Source organism: Hyperolius riggenbachi, chromosome 6 (assembly GCF_040937935.1).
Source record: "Hyperolius riggenbachi isolate aHypRig1 chromosome 6, aHypRig1.pri, whole genome shotgun sequence".
Classification (NCBI taxonomy): Eukaryota; Metazoa; Chordata; class Amphibia; order Anura; family Hyperoliidae; genus Hyperolius; species Hyperolius riggenbachi.
Window position 1 is genome coordinate 32946498 of NC_090651.1, and position 23060 is coordinate 32969557.

At 44.9% G+C, this 23060-nt stretch overlaps 1 protein-coding gene across 5 annotated transcripts in view; it reads left to right on the forward strand.

The window, feature by feature from the left end:
- RABGAP1L (RAB GTPase activating protein 1 like) overlaps positions 1-23060 on the forward strand; it is a 482080-nt gene that overhangs the window by 428526 nt on the left and 30494 nt on the right. For 3 of the 5 annotated variants that reach the window (XM_068239095.1, XM_068239090.1, XM_068239091.1), the window contains one exon: positions 14126-14218. In XM_068239095.1, coding sequence (XP_068095196.1) covers positions 14126-14218 — 93 coding nt within the window. Of the gene's footprint in view, positions 1-12125; positions 12255-14125; positions 14219-19828; positions 20050-23060 lie in introns of those variants that run through there. The other 2 variants (XM_068239093.1, XM_068239092.1) reach the window with 2 other exon arrangements.

Genomic DNA, 23060 nt, shown 5'->3' on the forward strand with positions numbered 1-23060 from the left:
GGGGGCAATAGATCCCATCAGATTTGATCAAGGTGATTGAATCAGTCCCACAAAATTGATAGATATCTGACCAGCCTGGAAAGATTTGAAAAGCTAATATTTATTCTGCATTATCTCAAAAATTTTATCACCATTGGCCCAAAGCTTTTGTAGTAATAGATTGCTAACTGAATTTTTGAATCATATAAACATGCTATGAACTAGACTAAGCAGGGGCTTAGTACTATTTCTAGATGGCACTAAATAGTCTTTCCAATCATGATGGCTGCACAGATTTCTCTGTATGGAAGATAATGAGGAGCGCGCTCCCCGGAAGTGACGCGAGGAAAACGGCCAAGGCATTCCAGGCTGCAGCAGAAGCCAGAGATCTATTGTCTGTAGAAACAGCACATTGTAGCCATAGAACGGGAACATTTAATGCAGTCTAAGTATGACTAAGCATGTGAAACGTGTGCGTTCTTATTCCATGACTAATTATGCTCGTCTCGTGGACAAACAAACCCACATGTTCTTCTGCAGTCTGGAGTGTGGCTGTTCCCTTCCTTGTGCTGCTTCTCTTCCTGAGAAATCATCATCTTCCTGCCAAAATTACAAATTCTGTGTCTTTCATACCAATCTTTGCAGCTTTCAATGGGCATTTAAAGTGGAACCTTATCCCAAGCTTGTATGGCTGATGTTGTGGTGAAACCTCTCCCACAGTGTGATGTCAGGGCCATGGCCCTGACTGTTTTCGGTCTGTGAACCCTGTTGCATTTTGGGAGAATACGGCTGTTTCCAACTGCCAAGCATACCTTTTAGCCTGTGATCTGTTTTTTTTTCATGTCTGCCAGCAGTAAGGATGCAAATCTGCAAGCTCACGGTGGATCAAACAACATGAATGTATTACAGGGCAAATGTCAATCATTTCTTGATCTATCTTCTTTTTTTTTTTTACTTCTCACTTTGCAATGTATTAATTTCTTTGTCTCTCCCCCCCCCATCCCAACACACACACACTACTGGAATTTAATTTAGTGAATGTGATAACTGCAGGGCCGGAGTTACTATAAGGCACTACAGGCACATGCCTACAGGCGCCTGATGGTGGAAAGGTGGTTCACTCCCCTCTCCTAGTGCCTCCCTCTTTCCCTATGCAGAGTCCTGATGTGAGGGTAAATGGGAGGTTACACAACCAGCTCTCGGCATTCCACTGACCAGATCTCCCTTCAGTCAGGGACACCTCTAGCTACTTCATACTGAGCGTACTTCTGTCTACCTAATACTAATGGCCACCTCTAGCCACCAGGGACAAGCAAGGGAAGTAAGAGAGAAGCAGTGGCGTAGCAATAGGGGTTGCAGAGGTAGCGACTGCATCGGGGCCCTTGGGTTAGAGGGGCCCCGATTGGCCCTCCCTCAAGCACAATATTAGCTGTATATTGGCCCTGTGCTGGTAATAATCACTTCTATAGATGCTAAATAGTAGTAATCATTAAACTGTTTCCCATCCCCTTCTTGCTCCTCTGACACTGTGGAAATCCTTGGCAGGTTTTGATGCGCCGTATGAATTGTTATATATTGAGTGCTTGGGGGGCCCATGTAAAACTTTCACCGGGTCCATAGCTCCTTAGCTACGCCACTGGGGAGAAGTGACAGCGCGGCCAGTCAGCCATGTGGGTTCATGGAGTCAGGAGATCATGGAGTTCATGGTGTGAGGACATCTGTGCTTATAGGCTCCTGTGAGGTAAATCCGGGCCTGGATAACTACATGTCGGGCTTGTGGCGCAGTACTCTGGGCCTCTGATCAGCAGGTTCTCAGATGGCAATACTCTGTAGAATGGGGTTAATGTGAGATCAGTGAATGAAGGGTTAGCAGCAGCGCATTGTCTCTGGCGGTGGCTGAGGCCGGTAACACTAGCTGGCTGAGCTCTCCGGCTGCCCTGAGAGGTGGCAGGGAAGTGAACAAGGCTTTCTTTCTAATGTCCCAGGAATCTAGGTCAGGCCACCAATATCTGGCTGCTAAACGGCTCCATCTGACCATAAAGCTACTTAATGAGCTCTGTGCATGGTGTGACCAGCAGAGATGCCTGAAGCACCATCCTATGGCCAGCCCTCATTCCCTATACAGTGACAGAGGAGGTAGATCAGACCCGGGTCACAACCTGTTCTGTATATCAGTGGTTCTTAAAGGACACCTGAACTGAGATGGATATGGAGGCTGCCATATTTATTTCCTTTTAAACAATGTTATTCGCCTGGCTGCCCTGCTGATCTGTCTGGCATCAATAGTAGCTGAATCACACACCTGAAACAGGCATGCAGCTAATCCAGTCACCTGATCTGCATGTTTGTTCAAGGTCCATGGCTTAAGCCCCATCTACACGATACTATTCTTTGTGCGATTCGATTTACGATCCGATTAAATCCGACATGTCTGATCGGGATTAGATTCAAATCGAATCCCGATCGGACATGTCGGATTTAATTAGATCGTAAATTGAACCGTAATCGAATAGCACAAAGAATTGTATCGTGTAGATTGGGCTTAATACCGGTAGTAATATGCTAGGTACACACTATGAGATTTTCTGGCAGATTTACTGTCAGATTGATTATTTCCACATCTGATCTGATTTCCAATAATTTCTCCAATAAATTACCGCCTGTTTTCTGTTGACCGCTATCTGAAATCAATCGGAAAACGTTCGGAAATCAAATCGAACATGTTGGAAATAAACGATCTGACAGTAAATCTGCCAAAAAATCTCATGGGGCGTACCTGGCATTAGAAGCAGAGGATCAGCAGGACAGCCAGGCTATCTGCATTGTTTAAATGGATATCAATTTGTCAGCTGTCATATTCCACTCAGTTCAGGTGTGCTTTAACCTTGTTGGAGGTACGGAACCAGCAAGATTCAAATGTGCATTCACAGAACCCTTCGTAGCCGGAACCCTGCATAGTTGGTGTAAAAAATCGAATTCAAAGCATAGATATATATTTTATTAGTGCACAAAATGAACCAGTTGCACATAAAATCAAATTCCCCAGATTTTAACCCAGACACATTTGTGACCTCTTTGATCGACCTGTTCAACGACTTAAAGGGACTCTGTAACAAAAATGTCATTGTGTTTTCTACCATCCTACAGGTTCCTAAACTTATTATAATGTGCTCTGGCTTACTGCAGCACTTTATACTATCACCATCTCTGTAATAAATCAGCGTATCTTTCCCCTGTCGGACTTGTCGTCCTGTGTCTGGAAGGCTGCCAACTCTTCAGTGTGATCTGCTATGCATGCCCCCTCTATGCACACTCCCCTGTGTGTGTGTTATTTACATTAGCCGGCTTTTCTCTGCTCTCTTATCTTTTACAAGCTGGATAAATCCTCCGTTCACATACTGATGAGTCACATACTGCAGAATTACAGACAACCGGGCAGAGCTGTCTGTAAGAAGAAACAAACAGCTTGTAACTCTTCAGTGAGCTGCAGGGGGAAAGAAACACACAAATGATCTCTTGAGATTCAAAAGGAAGGGTGTATACAGCCTGCTTGTGTATGGATGCATTTCCTATGTGTGGACATACTGTACATCAACCCACTTCCTGTTTTGGTGGCCATTTTGTTTGTTTACAAACAAACTTTTTAAAGCTGTTTTTAACTACTTTTCATGCGGCGGGGAGCGGCAAAATTGTGACAGAGGGGAATAGGAGATGTCCCCTAACACCTAGGTTCTCAACATGCGGTACGCGTACCCCAGGGGGTACTTATGATGGTTCTAGGGGGTACTTCGGCTTGATGTAATTAACCAAGTACAACAAATTTAGAGTTTTAGAAAATGATAAATCCTATATAAACAACACCAAATTAGTATTTTAGCTAATTAAAAGCAATAGTAAATGCTTGGAAATTGTTTAGAACCAATTATTATGTACTATGATTAAGAATATAGTTCTCAAGGGGTACTTGAGATAATGTTTACTATGGCAGGGGGTACTCTGTAAGTACAGGCTTTTAAAAGGGGTACATACCAATAAAATGTTGAGAAACACTGCCCTAACGCACTGGTATGTTTACTTTTGTGTGATTTTAACAATACAGATTCTCTTTAAACCAACACCACCAAACGCCCTTTAAAACCTTTCGGACGCACTGCAGTCTGTATCAAGTCAAGTTATATTGGTCCCGCCATAAGCCGTAAGGTTAATTACGGCTATAAGAGCGCAGCATGAATTGGATAGAATTACGGTCATTCACAATAGCCGGACCCCGAATTATGCAGCCGGAGGAAGAAATTAGGTGATCGGTAGAGGAATATAATTAATCACTTCGCATCCAGACCTTGTTTCCCCCTTATGGACCAGAGCAGTTTTGACATTTTTGCTATGTCCCTACTTTAGCTATGTCAGCAATAACTTTATCCCTACTTATGACATCTAAATGAAATATATATCGTTGTTTTCAAGACCAATTAGGCTTTCATTGTATGGCATTTTTTTCCCTCGAACAATTTTGTTTTCTATGCATTTTAATAGGAAACAAATAGAAAAAACACATTATTTCCAGTTTAAAATAAAAAGCGTTATTGTAGATAAAAAACACAATTTTTGGGGGGCTATTTCTACTGTTTATCACAAAACTTAAATTACGTTCCTGTGACAATTTATGGTGAGGATATTTGATTCTGAAATAATGCTACAGTGTATTTTTCACTATGAGAAAATAAGTGATTTTAATGGTAAAAATCAATCTTGCGGGATCATATATTCACTTTCACCAATTCGTGCTGCAGCAGATAGTATGGGAGCAAGCCTAATCGTGCACAGCATTGCTTCTGCTACAAGACGTATATCTATGTCCTCGTGGCTTAGATGACGTCACAGAGGACTTAGAAATACTGTAGTGGTGGAAAAAGTGGTTACTATATTCCCAGAGATAACCTAGCATCTTTTGGCTTCTTCCTGCGCCGAAATGAAACGCGGCCAGATAATATGCATTTGTCTGTGTGGCTCCAGATTCCTTAACCAACCATCCTGCATCTTATTGGATTATTCTCATGGCTTCTGGTTGCGGTTCGTGTTGTCAAAGGTAGTCATCGTGGATAGAATAGCAAATGGTCATCATAATGTAACTTGCCTGTGACATACATAGCCAAAAAAAGGTGATCATTGGCATGTTCAGTGCCTGCCTGTGGCATTTCTGTTTTCTACATTCATAGAACCTCATGTGAGGGTCAGGGCCAGATTTCTGGAAGGCCTGGGCCTTGGGCGGAAGCAGCCCAATGGGGGTTGATACAGATGAAGGAAGAGGCCACAAATTGGGAGAAGCACATGAAAAAGGAAAGATAATGTCCAAGGGGAGATGTGCTGCAGTATATAAATGTTGCACATGGGATAGGAGGGGTGATGCTGGGGAAGGGGGGGGGGGGGTTAGTTTGCTAGGGGCACAGAAAGTATGAATATGGCTTTGGTGAGGGTCACTGTGCCAGGGCACCTTATTCATCACCACCGTGCATCATCATGCCAACAATGCTCAGTACATTACTAAATATGCACTGAGCCATAGCAAGTAATCTCCTCTATGCTCAGTCAGCTCTTTTCCCTCCACTGCGTTTTATACACTAAGTTTTATGCCCTTTGACAGGAATCTTTTTTGCCTCATTTTGTTACGCCGTGCGTTTGTCTGGATTACATGCCTGTTATACAGCGCGGCTCCAGGCGTCACTGGTGATAGACACTTTCACAGAGAATTATGAACTCTGCAACCGTTATCAGGGCTGACTATAAACAGTGAGGGGCCAAAAAATTAGAGACGCCCCTTATTTGAAAGTAAAGTAGTCCAACAGTGACGTAGAGTGACGTAACAATGCAGAGTTGCTTATATAAGAAACGCTCAGCTTCAGACGTTATCACGGAAGTTACTGTCGAAATGGTAAATGTTGGGAATACACGGCTCGATTCTGAGCTGATCAGATGGCTTGATAGATAATTTCCGACATATCCGATCACCGGTCGATTGTTTAGCCGCTCGATTTTTCATTGAAGTAAATTGAAAAAAAAAAGATAAGAAAAAGGAGCGGAAGATAAGCAAAACGATCAGGTGCAGAATCGAGCGCCAGAATCAACCCGGGTATTCCCAGCATTAGACAGATTTAGATGACTGAACGAGGGATGATGGTTGGTGCAGGAAGAGCTGGTGCAAGCATCTCTGAAAGGACAACTCTTTTTAGGATTTTCTCGCCCAACAGTATCTCGGGTGTTTAGAGAGTGGAGTCGAGGAAAAAAGAATTCAAGCCATAAGGACTATTTTGTTCGAGAGAGAGAGGTGAAAGGCGAGTAGCATGCATAGTCCACAGCAACAAACGGGCAACAACAGGACAAATTACAGCTGAATTCAATACAGGTGCATCACAAAGCATATCCCAATGCACAACAAGCCTGACTTTGCAACGGATGTGTTTTAGCAGCAGGAGATCATCATGAGTGCCTTTGGTATCATCAGAACAATAGGGAAAGAGGTCTGTTGTGGGCCCTTGCCATCGTGCTTGATTGGTCTCAAATTGTCTTGAGGAACAACAATCAGAGTTTGGGCCCTTTTCCACCAGGTTTGCGCTGGCTGAATCGCAAAGACGCAAATTTTACAATCGCTACGGTTTGCTTTTTAACATAGGAATCGCGGTAGGTCATTTCCACTACCGCGATTCGTTTTTTACGGGAACGCGAACGTGCAGGGGAGCGATATTTGCCGCGATTTTGCTATGCAGTGCATAGCATAGCAAAATCGCGGCCGCAAACATCGGGGAATCGCCGGTAATTGCGATTCAGCAATCGCTAGCGTTCAGCGTGAACGCTAGCGACTGCTAGTGGAAAAGGGCCCAAAAGGCCCCATTCTCACTTGAAAGGGCAAAACTCCAGCAATTTTTGCCGGCGTTTTGCGGGAGTGATTTTTCCGCAATTCCACGCTGAAAAATCACTGGACAGTGAAGCAATTTCTCTGCGATCGCATTTAGCGCTTCTATAGCACTGAAACGCGAGCGCCGGGAAATCGCCTGAAAATGGTGCAGGCTACGTGTTTGCGTTTCGTGATTTTGGCCAATTTGCGGCGATTAGCGCAAATCGCACCAAGTAAGAATGGGCCCATAGGGTTTTATTACACTAGCGCTTTCAAAAGCGCTAGCGTTGGAGCGTTTTGCCAAAATCGCTGGCAAAAGGCTCATGTGTGAATGGGGCCAAAATCTGCTTCCATGGCCAGCTCAGTCCCCTGACCTCAATCCTATTGACCTATTGAGCATTTGTGGGACAAAGTCAAAAGATCACTAACTATAAATATGTTTGGAAATTTAGGGATTACCTACCTGACCACTGATATTTTAGCATTAGATTCAGTGGGTTGCAGTTTAAAGTCAGCCATTCAGCTTTTTCCAGATGTACGTAGACCTTTCTCTTTAATTTGAGCTCAGGTTGACATCAGAAAGTGACTTGAACTCTTAGCCTTTATGCTGGTTGTGGTGATCATTCTATATATATATATTTCTGAACCTCAGATTGGAGTGTGAGAGAGACAGCGAAATAGGAAGCGTAAAGGTCGTGCAACCCACACTTACACACATTGTCGGGAGGGGGGGGGGGGGGGGATAGTGCTCTAAATGTTGCCGAGTGTAGTAAGAAGCTGTGTATCCTGTATGGCGCACTTGTACTATGCTCATGTCATCTTCCAGCAGTTGGGGTTGGTTTACCTCATGGGGTTGGAGTGGGTGGGGTGCTCTGAATGTTGCTGAGTGTAGTAAGAAGCTGTGTATCCTGTATGGCACACTTGTACTATACTCATGTGATCTTCCAGCAGTTGGAGGTGTTTTACCACACGGAGGGGCTCAGTGTGGAAGAAGTGACTGGTCTTGTATATGAAGACTTGCAGGGGTGTTATATGAGAGGAAGCCGTGATATTACTGTAAAACGACTGCACGCTATGATTGTGTGAATTGGAAGGTCGCAGTGTCAGGGACGGTTCTATCTACAATGGGGCACTGGGGAGAAAGTAACTTGGTTCCCCCCCCTCACCAAAAGAGGGACAGTTGGGAGTTATGAGACATATATGGGACATGTCCATACGCATACATAGATACTAGTATAATACTATGAAAATTCAAGTACATTCAGTTCCGGTTCTCTCATGAAGCAAGGTGAAACATTTGCATCAGGTGTAGAGACTACAGAGGCAGCATTTTTGTACTGTGTGTAGCTTCGTAAGGAGGAATGGAGTGGCTGAGGATGAGCAGTTTGTTTGTCACAGACTCACAGCCAGCCAGTGTGCTATTGTGTTGAGCTGCAGCATGTCATGTGAGAACATTAAATGAAGCCAAGTAAAAATTGTCGGGTGCTGTGCAATCAGAGGGGTGCTACGCATCCTCACAAGTTTGCCTCAGGCAGGAAAAAGTCTAGAACCGCCACTGAGTACATGCAACACACACACTACATACTCCGAGTAGACACATACAGACTGTACATAAATATACATAGTACAGGTAGTCTCCGACTTACGAACGCCCGATTTATGAACGACCTGCCGTTACGAACGTCATGGATTCTCTGTTCCCATGGGAACAAGTCAAAGAAATTTGTTTTCAAATTGGACTTTGATTTTATTTTGTATCGATTTTCTCAAAAACTACACGAAAACATGGCTTTTAAACTTGTATAAGCAGGCACAGAGGGCAGAGGTGACACAGAGGGGAACACTGGAGGCACAGGGGGGCACAGAGGAGGTACAGGGGACAGAGATGGCACAGTATTCTTACTCAAGAACAGATTCAGGTTAAGAACAAACCTACAGTCCCTATCTCATTCGATAATCAAGGACTACCTGTATACATATACACGCTTACTCACAATAAATGCCTACTGTGTATAAATACAACTTGTACAAGCACAGGTACTTCACATTCCGGGATTGCAGGCACGGGTGTGGTTTGGCACAAGCTCAACAAGTGACGAACATGTTTGTTGTTCTTATTCAGGCAGGGGGTGACATCTCTGTGGGGAAGAGGTGACAATACATTTCTAGGCTGTGACATAACTGCCCAAGTTGTGCCAAAGCAGCATAGATTGGAGTATTTTCTTTCACAGCTGAGTGACATCATCATTATGCTACTAACCAGATCACACCCTCTACTGGTCACTGCAACAACTACTTCCTGACATCTCTCCTACTGGTCATGGCGCCCTCTACCAGACAGAAGGAAAACAGAGAGAAATGCACCCTGTATGTATTTAAAGAGTTTAGCCTGTCTAGTTCTCCCTCACCTGTGACTAAGCACAAGTGTCATGTGATCTCTCAGCTGTGTCAGCTGGCTGCCTTGGAAGAGTAACTATTTGTAAACACAGGATATTAACCCTGTGTCTGCTCGCATGAAAGCAGGAAGTAGAAACGCTGCAGATGTATTGCAGGTTTTGTATCAGCTGTAACAAAGAAATGTTTTTATGTTGTTGCTTATCTTTTAGAGCAGAGAGGAAGTTTTGAGTTCAGGTCTGCTTTAAGAATTTGCAGACAGCAAGATGTCTGCCTCCACAACTCAGAGAGACAACACATTCTGCAGCTCTGGCCAGCATTAGCAGATTAGTAAAGCATTTTTATTAGGTATGTAGGACGAGGCAGAGATGAGATCAGCAGTGGCTGGATAGTGAGCGGATCCGAGATGGAAAACTAACTATAACAAGTAACTTGTCTATATATCTTATCTAAAGTTTAGATAGTTTACACAGCATATCTAGCTGCAAACAGCTTGAATAGAATATGATTATGTCTTCCTGTGGTACAATGACAGCAGCCATGTTGTTTGTAAACATTACACACAGGCAAGCTTATCTGCATCTTCAGCACTCAGCCTGTGAAAAAAAACCTAATCCCCCTCCTCCTCCCCCCTGCCTCTTAAATCTCTGGCTAGTAACACCCCCCCCCCTTCTCCTGCCCAGACTGAGCTCCCATGAGCCCTTGCTACTGTCTGAAAATGCCAAGGCTCTCTGAAAAGCTCTGGGCAAGGCTTGTGTAGTTTATACGGAATTAGAGTATTAAAACAAAAACAAAAAAAAGTATTTGGCTTGAGGAATGCCCTATAAACAATAGGAAAGGAACACAATTATGCAATGAGTAAAAGTTAATCTCGGATCCACTTTAAGGGCTCTGACTCTGGCACAGGGGACCTGGGTTCGAAAATTGGCACTTCCTGCTCAGTAAGTCAATACCTATTCAGTGAAGAGACCTTGGGCTAGATTCCCTAACATCGCCTATAGAGCGCACCCAGAGGCGCCAAAAAGGATAAAAACGTACTAAAATTCTTAAACTTGCTACAGAGGCAGTGGTGGACTCACCTCCCCGAAGCAGACACAAGAACTGTCAATCTCAATATAAACGAAAATTTATTGACATACTCCAAAACAAGGTTGCAACGCATTTCGTAGGTTTAACCCGCTTCATCAGTCAATAAACAAGGAGTACTGTATATGGCAGTAACAGGTCAAGATTATGTTGAAGAACACCCGAGGCGAAAATAAACTAATGAAATAAACAATTGTATCCATCTTCCTTCTCCTAAAAATGACTTTTTAAGATATCCCACAGTTTTATTTTAGGTTTAAATCTATTTTATACGTTTTTTAACTGTTTTATTGTTTTTGCTCAATGACACATTCATTGAAGTATGCCAGAGCTAAAATCTATGAACAATTGACCCTTTTTATCTCTTTCCCGCTCTCAGAAGCCATTTTCTGCTAGGAAAGTGTTTTATAGTTGGAATTTTGAGTGAAGGTCACACTGTAGTCACTTCCTGTCTGAGTCAGGACTGAGTCAGCCACTTACATACCTAATATTTAACTCTTTCAGACAGAGAAAGGAAAAAAAGGAACACAGCATAGTTATTTGTGTGTTTGGCACTGTACATACTGTACACATGTCTATCTCCTCATGTCACATGTCACCTCGGGTATCCTTTAACCACTTGATGACCGCATTGTTAAACCCACCTGAAGACCAGGCACTTTTTTTCTGTAGTGGGCTGTGCAGGCTTTTCAGCCTCCTGCACAGCCCAGCTAAGGAGTATGGCGATCGGACTCAACTCCTATTTTTGTCCCTAAGGGGACATGCTGCTGGAGGGGTCCGATCGCCGATGTCAACTTTTTTTTTTTAGCCTCATAGAGGCTCTCATTGCCGCCGTCCCCTCCCTCTCCTTTCCTCCTCCCCTCTGCCTGAAGAATTGAGCAGGACGGCGATCCGTCCTGCTCTCCGCCTCTCATAGGCATCAGCCTATGAAAGGACAGTGATCCCCGGCCAATCAGAGGCCGGGGATCGCCGATCTCGTACATCGCTGCCGGGGACCGCAGCGCTGTACGCTTGTAAACAAAGGGGATTTCTTTCCCCTTACGTTTACAAGAAGCCTGCTAGCCGCGATCGGCAGCTAGCAGGCTATTCAGGGAACTCCGCTCCGTGAAGTGGCAGGGAACGATCGCGCATGCGCGCTGCCGGCAAACTGCAGCCCAGGACTTGGCGCCAATAGGCGTTAGGCGGTCCTGGGGCTGCCGCTGCGGTCACGCCCATTGGTGTGAGGCGGTCTTAAAGTAGTTAAGCGCCTCTGTACTAGTGGCTGCAGCTCTGACGCTTTGAGTCCGCCAGGAGAAAAGTGTGAAATAAATGTTGTGTGTCTTTTGAAGGAAGTTTTGCTCAGGTTTGCTGTGAGTCCCAGTGCTGTTTAGTGTTTGTGGAATGCTGGGACAGATTTATGCTCTCATTGTTTAGTATCCCTGCTGCTTCTCACACACGGCATAGGAACACAGCTTTTTGTTTGCTCAGTAGTTTTATCCGTTCATTAATGTGGAATTTTTAGCCGTCACAAGACTCTCAGCGAGTTCTCAGCTGGAGTTTGGCTAATGAAAGCCGAGCGTTAGATTAGGTACAATGCGCCATTGTGTGGCGACGTTAGCCGGAATATCGGGGTAGACGGAAACAGAAAATCCACTGATAACGTTGCCAGCGGCGGAGAATTCCTGGCAGAGTCGCCGGTCAGCTGATATCGCCATCTGCGACGCAATAACCGAATCTGCTCCGCGGGAATACGGTGATGTTATATTCTGTGGAAAGGTGACTTGAGTCTGCCATACGTGAGCCGATAGTCACTCCTGGGTGACAAACGATCCAATCAAAAATGATCAGATTGCCCATTGATCTGAAGTGGATTCTTCAGCTGACAGACTGGGAACAACCGATAAACGATAAGCAGTCAGATGTGGTGGTGAGTATTGATTGGTTGTGCACGTGTCGCGCTGCGTCGATGTGTGGATAGGAGAGGGGCCAGAAAACACAAAGGTAATCGTCAAGAACAAAAAAAATCCAATTGAAGAGCCATGGTACACATGTATGTGATTTTTGTATTCCCACCTTACCGATTGGAAAGACCGATTGTCCAAAAGGTTTGCTGTGGTTCTGCTTTTTTATATAAGGTCTTATAATCCACACTGATCAATGATTGCAATATGATGTCATACCAGGGCATACCTATGAAATACCTGCCAGGAGATTTGGGCGCAGGAGGAAGCCGATATACGGCTCACCCTAGGCCTGCACAAGTCCCGGCAGTGTTAATTACTATTCCCACTTGTGTTTTAAAAGTAATTTGGGCTCGGTCTTTTGACGGCGCTCAAGTTACTCACTGAGCGCTGCTATAGCCACAATTCCTATTACGGCCTTTGGTGGCGCCAGCTGCGCCCAAATCTACTGCGCTCAATACCAGGGGCTAGTTCCCACTTGGGTGCTTTGCTGATGTATCCTTATGGGATCATTCTCACTGCAGTGTTTGTGCTTTTTCTCTCCCTGCATTATGCAAATTGCAAATATCCTGCATACAGTACTGCAACACTACCCGAGGTGGATCTTCGGTGGGGGGACAGAAAGCCAAATAATCTATAAATTAATATTGTAAAAAAAAAAAGTAAGCAATTTTATTCATTGTGCAATTTTGACAGTTCCTCTTTAAAGAGAAGCAGAGATGATTTAAAAAAAAGCTTTTATACATACCTGGGGCTTCCTCCAGCCCCATACGCACAGATCGCTCCCACGCCGCCGTCCTCAGCTGCCTGGATCCACCGGTACCGGGTCCCGTCATTGCCGCCAGTCGGCCGGCGGACGTGGCCGATTCTCCGCATCACACGGCGCTCCCTCTATACAAGTACGCATGAGGCTGCATACTGCGCAGCCTCATGCGTACGGGTATGGAGGGAGCCCCTGTGATGCGGAGAATTGGCGGCGTCCGCCGGAAGTGACGGGCCCGGTACCGGCAATGGAGGAAGCGGAGGACGGCGGCGTGGGAGCGATCCGTGCGTATGGGGCTGGAGGAAGCCCCAGGTATGTATAAAAGCCTTTTTCTATTTTTAACCAGCGTTCCTCTCTGGTTCCCTTTAAAGACCAGCAAACATGTGTGCAGCTTTTTACCACAGCATCACTTCAAGTTCCTATGGCTAAAATGGAAACACAGGAATTCCTGTTCATCAGCCCTTTTAGTTTATCTGTTGTAACAATTTTCCTGTGGCTGAACGCAGCACTAATAGGCCTCTAATTTTAGGCAACGCAGATGCTGAGCTGCATGATTATGCAATGTAAAACCACAATATAATGTTCAATGCAAAAAATAAAATGTATAACCATATAGTAGAGCAGGATCATCTACAAGACCAACCTAGGCAATTGCCCAGGGCCTGAAGAGAGTCTTGAGTCCTGGTGGATGCAAACCCGTCCCCCCACCACCAAATCTTATAAGAAAAAAATAAATAAATAAAAGCAGGTGACAGGCCAAAAAATGCTGTCTTGCCTATTTCATCTTAACCCTTATCTGCCAGATAGGCTGTCAGGCTTAAGGGAACCTGAAGTGAGATGGATATGGAGGCTGCCATCTTTATTTCCTGTTAAACAATACCAGTTAGCTGGCAGTTCTGCTGATCGGCTGCGGAGGGGTCTGAATCACCACAGTTATGTTCTATTGGCAGTAGTTGGTAAATTCTCAGTTGCATTTGTTCTTATGACCAAAACAGACCTGTAGCTCCACTTAGTGGCACCTTTGTGTTATTACATGATGATTTAGAATCTAACAAATGTCTCTGATTATTTTAGGTGCCTACAAAGAAGCTGAAGAAGTATGAGAAGGAGTATCTGGCGATGAGAGAGAGCCAGCTGCAGCAGGAAGACCCCATTGAGAGATACAAGGTAGGGAGCACATTGGTGATCATTCAGTAGTGTGTGAAATACAGCCGAGGCCTGGAACCTGTCCTAGGTGGCCACATCCTGCCTGTTGAGTCAGCTGATGATATTATTATTATTAAAGCACACCTGAACTGAAAATAAATATGTGTGTATATATATATATATATATATATATATATATATATATACATATATATATATATATATATGTGTGTGTGTGTATATATATATATATATATATATATATATATATATAGTCCAGTCCATATATATATCCTTCCCCTCAACTTCCCTGTACTCTCACATTACATAATTGTGTTAAGGCCCATACACACATATAGCTTTGATGCAGGGCTGTGGAGTCAGTCGAGGAGTCGGAGCAATTTTGGGTACCTGGAGTCTGAGTCGGTGGTTTCATAAACTGAGGAGTCAGAGTTGGATGATTTTTGTACCGACTCCACAGCCCTGCTTCGATGTGCCAACCCTGAAGTGATTTGTAAGAAAAAAAAAAGTTAGAGACTAGTGTAAGAAGAGGGAAGGCTCTGCGCAGTCATCTCTCCATCACCTCGTTTCACCGCTGTCCCCTGCTCGCTGGTGCCTTTAAGACACCCTGGAAGACTTTGAAAACACTCACGCCACTCAGTAATTCCAAAGATGGGCGGCTCCGTACTGCACATGCGGGAGCCTGGACTCGTGCGTGCGCAGTACAGATCCACTCGTCCTCGGAAGTACTCGGGGATGCGAGTACTAAAGGAGGCTGCCCGAGGAGGGCTGAGGATGTATTTGACCAAGCTGGTTGAAGAACTTCACAGAGGGGACAGCGCCCGAGTGAGGAGACGGAGAAAAGACCTGAAAGGCTCCAGGGGGTCCAGAGCCCTCCCTCTGCTTAGGCGAGTATCTAAGTTTTTCTTTTTTTCTCGCTTAGGGTTACTTTAAAATTGTCCAGAGGTCACTTAAGGGCATACAGCAAAAAAGGGCTGCCAGAAAAATCCCGATAGTAGTTTATCTGTAAATTTACTGATATTTTACTATTAAAGTGTAAAAATGATAGTAAAATATCGGTATTAAATACCGATATTTTACTATAGCTAAACCTAAGCCTATTCTCTCACTGAGCCCTACCCCCTCCCCCCGGACAGCTATTTTTGGGTGCTATCATAGAGGGCCCATTGAAGTTATTGGCAAGGATGGGAAATTCAGGTGTCCTTGGAGCCCTGATAAATATCGGGAGTCAGGGCCGCCCAAATTTCCTCTCCGTGCCGATAATTACAATGGCCCCCTATGGCAGCACCCAAACTTCCTCCTCTAGCGGGTGCATACATTTCCTTCCGTGCGTACTTGATACCTGTGTCTTATGTTTGTGGCTGACCTTGGGCGACATCGCTGGCCGGGCGGTACAGATGCAAAGTCAACTGTAAAGCTGATGACGCATTCTGTTGCTATGCGGGAGGAGGGAGAGACCAGGAAGTAGTGATGTCACGTGGTGGGCGGAGTAGCGGCATGCACAATGCAATCAGCCAAGTTGACACGCTTGGCGGATCGCAGGCGGGGCCGCAGTCGAGGGTTACTGTACACACGTCTGATTATCGGCTGCCCCTGACTTTGATCATGGGTGTGTACGAAGCTTTTGAATGTCACAGTTGTGACCAGGCTGGAAATTGTTGTACAATCTCTTTTGTTCACTGTTGTAAAGACAAGACCAGGATCTGGGTCACTATTATGCAGCTTAATTTCTGTCCAGGAGTCGCTGCTCTGCTCTGTAACAAGAAATACCCTGTTACTTCCCCTCCATTGTGCAGAGGCCTCCATGCCTTCTCCCCCATGTAATCACCAGACTGGCCAAACAGGATCCCCCATTCATAGCCTGACTTGTTAGCTGACTGCCCCTTTGTCTGTGACAAACACACAACTCAGCATTTCATTTCATTGACTTAACTAGATTTAGATGATTTGATGTGCTAATTGGCCCCTCATTCATATGGCTGGAGGATGGTTAGTGTGGACCATGTTATGGAACCAGTACACAGGGCAGCCCCTGAAGAGAAGGTCCTATTGTTCACAAGCCTTATAACTGCAATTGGGAGGTTGGGCAGGGTGTGTCCTATGATAGCCTGACTTCAAGCAATCCCTGAGGCTCATCCACACAGGACTCTTTCTGCACACATACCACAGGAGCAGGAAAACAAAACCCACCAGCAATTAAGTGTTATATTTATGCCATTTGCTTTAGCTAGTGTTGTGGAAGATTCTTGTTAAAGCGGACCTGAACTCAGAACTTCCTCTCTGCTCTAAAAGATACACAACAGCATAATAACCTATAAACATAAAACATTTCTGTGTTACAGATGATACAAATCCTAAAATAAATCTGCACAGTTTCTACTTCCTGATTCATGGAAGCAGACTTATTGTTTACAGCCTGTGCTTTAAAATTGCCTTACCTGCTTATCTGCCGTAGGCAGTCATGTGACACGGGGGAGAGATCAAATTACAACTTGTGATTAGACACAAATGAGGGGGGAATTAGACAGGGTAAACTCGCTGAATACATACAGAGTGCATTTCTCTCTGTTTTCCTTCTGTCCTGTGCAAGAGTTCGGGTCCACTTTAAAGTGTACCTGTGATGAACTAAACTTCAGGTTTTATACTTACCAGGGGCTTCATCCAGCCCCCTTGAGGCCACTTGGTCCCTCGTCATCTCCCCGGGCTGCTCCTGTCCCCCGCTGGATGGCCCAGTACTCCAAGTTGGGCTTCGTCATGCATGTACAGCCCGGCTGCGCGCCTGCCCCTGTCATGCTCCCGTAGCCGGGAGTGTTGGGCGCCTGCGCAGTAACTACTGTAGTAACTAGTAAGTACTACATGAGCGACGGAAGCACAACTCGTCAGAGTACCAGGCCATCCAGCGGAGGACAAGAGCGCCCCAGGGAGACCGAATGGACTGAAGGGGGCTGGAGGAAGCCTCAGGTAAGGACAAAACCTGAGGCTTAGTTCATCTCAGGTTCCCTTTTAAGAGAATCTGTACTCTAAAATTCTTACAATAAAAAGCATACCATTCTATTCATTATGTTCTCCTGGGCCCCTCTGTGCTGTTTCTGCCACTTCTTGCTGCAATCCTGACTTGTAATTGCCATTTTTATGCAGTGTTTACAAACAAAAGACATAGCAAGTGATAGGCTGAGAGGAGCTCAGTGTGTGAGTCATACAGAGCCTGGAAGGGGCCTGGAGAGGGTGTGTATAGATTCTATCCAATCTCAAGCAGCACAGCACATTCCAGCCTGACTGCCTGAGCCCGACAGAGGAGAGAAGATTAGATCATATAACAGAGATAATACAGCCACTGTGCATTTAGAAAAGGCTGCAGTAATCCAGAGCACATTAGAACAGGTATAGTAACTTATAGGATAGAAGAAATAAGGATGAACATTTTGTTACAGAGTCTCTTTAAGGAGGCCATCCATACATGGATTTTCCTGTTCAGTTCTTGGCAAATTCGATCACTCTGAGTGAACCTGCTGGGAACTGATACCACTAAAATGTCGAATAAAACGCGTTCTGATCAATCTTGACCTAAAATCAATCAGAAATGTTGATCAAACAAGAGGGAACATTTTCTACAAGCGTGCAGAAATGCATTTGACATTTTCCAGCAGCTTTCGGCGACGTCCAGCGGGTTTCACTCCTGCAGGGAGACATGGAGTCGCGGCGGACCTTGGAAGCAGCAGGTTGCTTCCAGAGTCGGCTGAAACGAGGGGGAAAAAATAGGTATCAAAATGTGGCGTTCGCGCAAACGACGGTAAATTACACTACAAGCGCATTGTTGCCCATTCACTTCAATGGGTCACGACCCTGCACTGAGAGACTGTGAGTCTCTCATAGCGTGCAGGGAGGCGGGGGTGTGGCCAGAGAGAGAGCTGCCCAATGTCCGCTCTGGAAACTCTGTAGGAATGCCCCTGGCGAGCGTTTTAAACAGGGAATTCCTCTCCCCCTGTGTTTACCTCTGAGATAGCGACAAGTCTTGTCACTAAACTCGGGGGGCTATAGCGTGGGGGGGGGGGGGGCGCAGAGAGCGGTGGTTGCGGGACACAGAGCCAGGTCACTAGGCAGAGAACATGCCTCTGTGTGCCATCTGCCCCCCAAAGATCCACCTCTGGTTTTCTTAAGTCTCCTGGCTGTATAAATCAGAGACATGGTTAGTAAGATGCAAATAAGTCCAGTCTGCATGCACATTGTGTACAGCTTGTATACGGCGTCCTCCCAGCCAACAGCAGGAAGTGGATTTAGTTGACCCCCTTCTAAACTGCATATAATTTACATGAAATCTGCAGCATCTCTATAAAAGAGCTGTGTGAATGAGCCTTCTCGCAAGGAGACACTAAAGCAAAAAAAATGATGATATAATGAATTGGTTGTGTAGTACGGATAATTACTAGAACATTAGTAGCAAAGAAAATATTCTCATATTTTTATTTTCAGTTATATAGTGGTTTTTTTTTTTATAACATTGCATCATTCTCTAATATTTGCAGTTTACACACTAATCAGCATTCGAAGTGATTTTACAGAGCAGGCCAGTTAACTTTTGAACTGTCCTTTGGAGAGAAAAAAAAAATACGACTGACACTTGAGATAACAAGCTTCAGAAGACAGAGCTTTCTGCGACTTTGAAAGTCGTGGAGCTCAATGGCTCTTTTGCATAGATAGCAACTGGAGTTTCTTAACTCTTCCTGTACTGGAAACAATATTAGACTTATGTCTCTGCTCCTAATGTTTTATTTCTTAACTGTACTACACATACAAATCATTATATCATTTTTTTATTTTTTTTTGCTTCAGTGTCTCTTTAATGGAACAAAATAAAATAGATCCAAACGGATGCGGACAGATCCTATGTAAAGCAATAGATTCCATTCCCATCAGTTCCTTCGGAATGGATCTGTTTGATCCGTCCTGATAAGGGTAGCCCAACTTTTCCGGTTTGGCTGGAGGCTGACGGACTCAGTCCTAGCCTATGAGAATGGACAGCGTCTGTTCCCACTAGGCTGCTCGCAGCGTACGTTTCACAAAATACTCACCTGCCGTCGCCCATCCGGGTCCTTTACTGCTGCTGCTATTGTCCATTCGGGTCCCTGCATGGAAGAAAAGCTGGTATGCAGATCTCATCAGAAGCATCAGGCTACAGTTGGTTTGCAATAGTCCAATAGGAATCCTGCCTCCCCTGGGAGGATTCTCATTGGTTCACTTGAGTATTTGACCAATGAGAATCCTCCCTGGTGCTCTTGGAGGATTCCCATTGGTCTTCTGCAAACCAATGAGAGCCTGATCCTTCTGCTGGGGCTCATCTGTATGCCAGTGTTTCTATCGTGCAGGGACCTGAATGGACGACGGCAGCTGAAGAATGCGGCGACAGGTCCTGATCGGGTGGCAATGCGAAAACGAAACAAAGCGCATGAAAAACTGATGCTCAATGTAACAAACTGATCCGTTTAAATGGAAATCGATCAGTTTTTACAGGATCAGTTTTCCATCCAGTGCAGTGTGAACCCAGCCTAGTAGCCTCCAACATTTTGACGTAGCTGGTGCATTTAAACAGTGAAAGTATGCCTTTTCTTTCAGTTTATCCTCGTAAACCCGATCTTCCCCATCTACTCCTTGTGACGGTTTCTGACCGACCAATCGTTCGTTGCGTTCTGCACTTGCTCGCGCTCTCTCACACAAGCGTGGAGGATCCGTAGCTTTGAAGGAGAACAAGCCGTAAAGTGACTGACGGAACCTCGAAGTACCTCTAGTGTTACATAAAACTGTTGTAAATATAAATAAAGTTATTGTAGAAAGAACACCCTCCGCCATCTTTTCTTCCATTTCATTCTCTGCAAACGCTGAAAACTGACTTAAAGGGAACCTGAAGCGAGAAGGATATGGAGGCTGCCATATTTATTTCCTTTTAAACAATACCAGTTGCCTGGCAGCCCTTCTGATCTATTTGGCTGCAGTAGTGTCTGAATCTCACACCAGAAACAAGCATGCAGCTAATCTTGTCAGATCTGACAGTAATGCCGGAAACACCTGATGTGCTGCATGCTTGTTCAGGGTCTATGGCTAAAAGTATTAGAGGCAGAGGATCAGCATGATAGCCAGGCAACTGGTATTGCTTAAAAGGAAATAAAGATGGCAGCCTCCATATACCTCTCCCTTCAGGTTTCTTAAAAGTGGGATGAAACTGAAAATCAAAATTTTGCTCTTAAACATTAAACACAATAAAAAAATAATATGAAACCGTATAAACTGGTCTAATGTCTTTTGAAGGCATATCTACACTAAATTATCAGATTGATTTTGAATTTAGTAATTATTGAGCAAATAAAGGAGAGGAAGTTCTCAGCTCGCCTCCTAGATACGCTTCTAAGTGAAGTGAAAAGTGTAGTGTTAACCCTTCCAGGAACTTGGAAACAAATCAAATGCTTGTAGCTGTTACGGTAGCTTTATCCTGTGTTTCATGTTTTCAGACAATAAATGAAATTGAGCTTCAACCCCCTTAAAGCAGAACTCCTTGATGTTCTGATTTGTAATTTACTTTTACTTACTTTTTAAACATCCTTCCAAACATAATTGCTATTAAAAAAAAACTTTACATTTTTGAATTCATTTGATTTGGACGTTCAACACGTGCTGTTTGAATGAGACTGAGACATAAATAAGGAAACAGATCACCTGATCAACAGCTAAACTCAAAGGCAACTCCGCCCCTTTGTGACAAAATATGTACAATGAACCTCCCCACAAGGGATGAAGTGACAGGTTTTACTTACCTTTGGAGGGGGCTACTCCATAGACACCCCCCCCCCCCCCAGCTGTATTGGCTCCTCCATCTTCCCCAGGTAGATGTTGTCACACGTCTCCGACCAACGCATTGCAAGCTGGGAGGGATAGTCCTTTGATGTTCGTTCGTCTCCCAGCCAAGATAGGTACTCACATCGAAGGACTACATCTCCCAGCATGCACTGCGGTGGCCTTGGACACAACATTGTTGCAGCTGTGGGTCTGCGTGGGGGGAAGGGTTAGGGAACAGCCCCCTAGAGGTAAGTACTGCCTCACTGCAGCATAATGTGTCCATACCCTGTTACAGTCCCAGCCTCGCAGTCCCTCATATTGAAGCTTGTTCCTCAATAAATTGGATCAGCTGGAGAGGCTTAGAATATCCAATCAGAATCCTTCATATGGGCATTTAGCTCACTTTTAGGGTTTGTACACACATCTGTGCATGTCACCCGTCGGGGGTAAGCACCTGATGCCCTTGGACAACATCGCTGGGTCGGGCTGCAAACACGCATGTCATCTGTGTAGCCGACGACGCACTGTGTTGCTATGCGGGAGGGGGCAGTAGGAACGAGCAGCGCATGCGTGACATCGCGGCGCAGGCAGGGGATTAGCGCAAACTGGGATAGGCGTCGCTGGGGTTGAGTAGATCTGTCCGGCTGTTTGTTCGCAGGTTTGGCGTCGGGGGTCATCAGGTGCCGTACACACGCCTGATTTTTGGCTGAGGCGGTTGTTATTGACCGCTTCAGCCGACTTAAGTCAGGGGTGTGCACGAGGCTTTACCTCTGTTTCCTTTGCATTGGTTTGTAATAAATCTGCCCTATTGTCTGTATAAAGTGTCTATGATTAAGCCTAGGGACATGGAAATCTCTTCTTGTGCACACTAAACAATGCACCTTCTCAGCTTTACATGCTGTCCAACCACCAGTCAGGTGTCATGAAGTCCTCCACATGATTGCTGTCACGTTATCTTCCATCCTGAGTAGAAATATCACCAGGTATCGTCGAGCTCCTCATAAGATGTCCCTAAAACGTTAATCTGTTCTGCTGCCCACTATCAGCGTATTGTGCCCGCTTAGTTGACTTCTGGGTCCTCTTTTCATACAGGAAGTGCTGTTGTGACATCCCGCCCCTCCCCAAGGTGCTGGACCTGTGCACAAATGGTTAATAGGCACATATCCAGCCCCCAAGGAGCACAAAATTATGTACACACTACCCAACACGCACCCTGAGGAGAGGCCTTAGTGGTAGGCCTTGAGGCAGGCTGGGCAGCAGGATGAAGAGATGACGTACACTTTATTTTATGTATATTTTTGGGTCATGAATCCTAGTGATTTGTGTCACAGAGGGTGGAATATCACTTTGAAGTCTGACAGGACATCACAAAAACCTCCAAATTTCCATCACCTTTCCAGTTGCCTCACAAATGGCTACAAGTGGATTTACCTCCATTCCCAGCTGTATGAAAATGGCTGCCATTTCAAGGCTGTAATTTTTTAATACAAAGCAATTTTGAGATGTTGCAGAAGGGGGGAAAAAAGTCAAATTCCGACATTTTCTATAGATAAAACTGCACTACTCAGATCAGCCAATCCAATATCCTATTTAGCAACCTGGAACAAAAGTACATCAGAGAATATTATTGGTTGATCTGCGAGCCGTGAATAGGTCTTTCCTCAGACAGGCTGGTGAGTAAGGTCTCTGTGATGCAAATAGAGATGTTGCCCATGGCAACCAATAACCTCCTCCCAGTTGCAGGGGAAGCAGAACTAGTTGGCAGCCATTTTGTGTACCTTACTGCCTCATAAAACCGTTTATTGTCCTCTTAAGCCTTTATTTCACTGTAAATAGGATTACGAGCATTACATTGTTGAGGAACACAGAATGTCACAGGACTTACACACAGGTGACAGAATTACGCGGTGACAGCCTGAAGCTTAACATGGCACTCTGCCTAAAACAGCAGCATGTGGGTGAGGGGAGCACCGCTTCCTCCTATTGTTATTCATTTATTTTTATTGCTCACAAATTT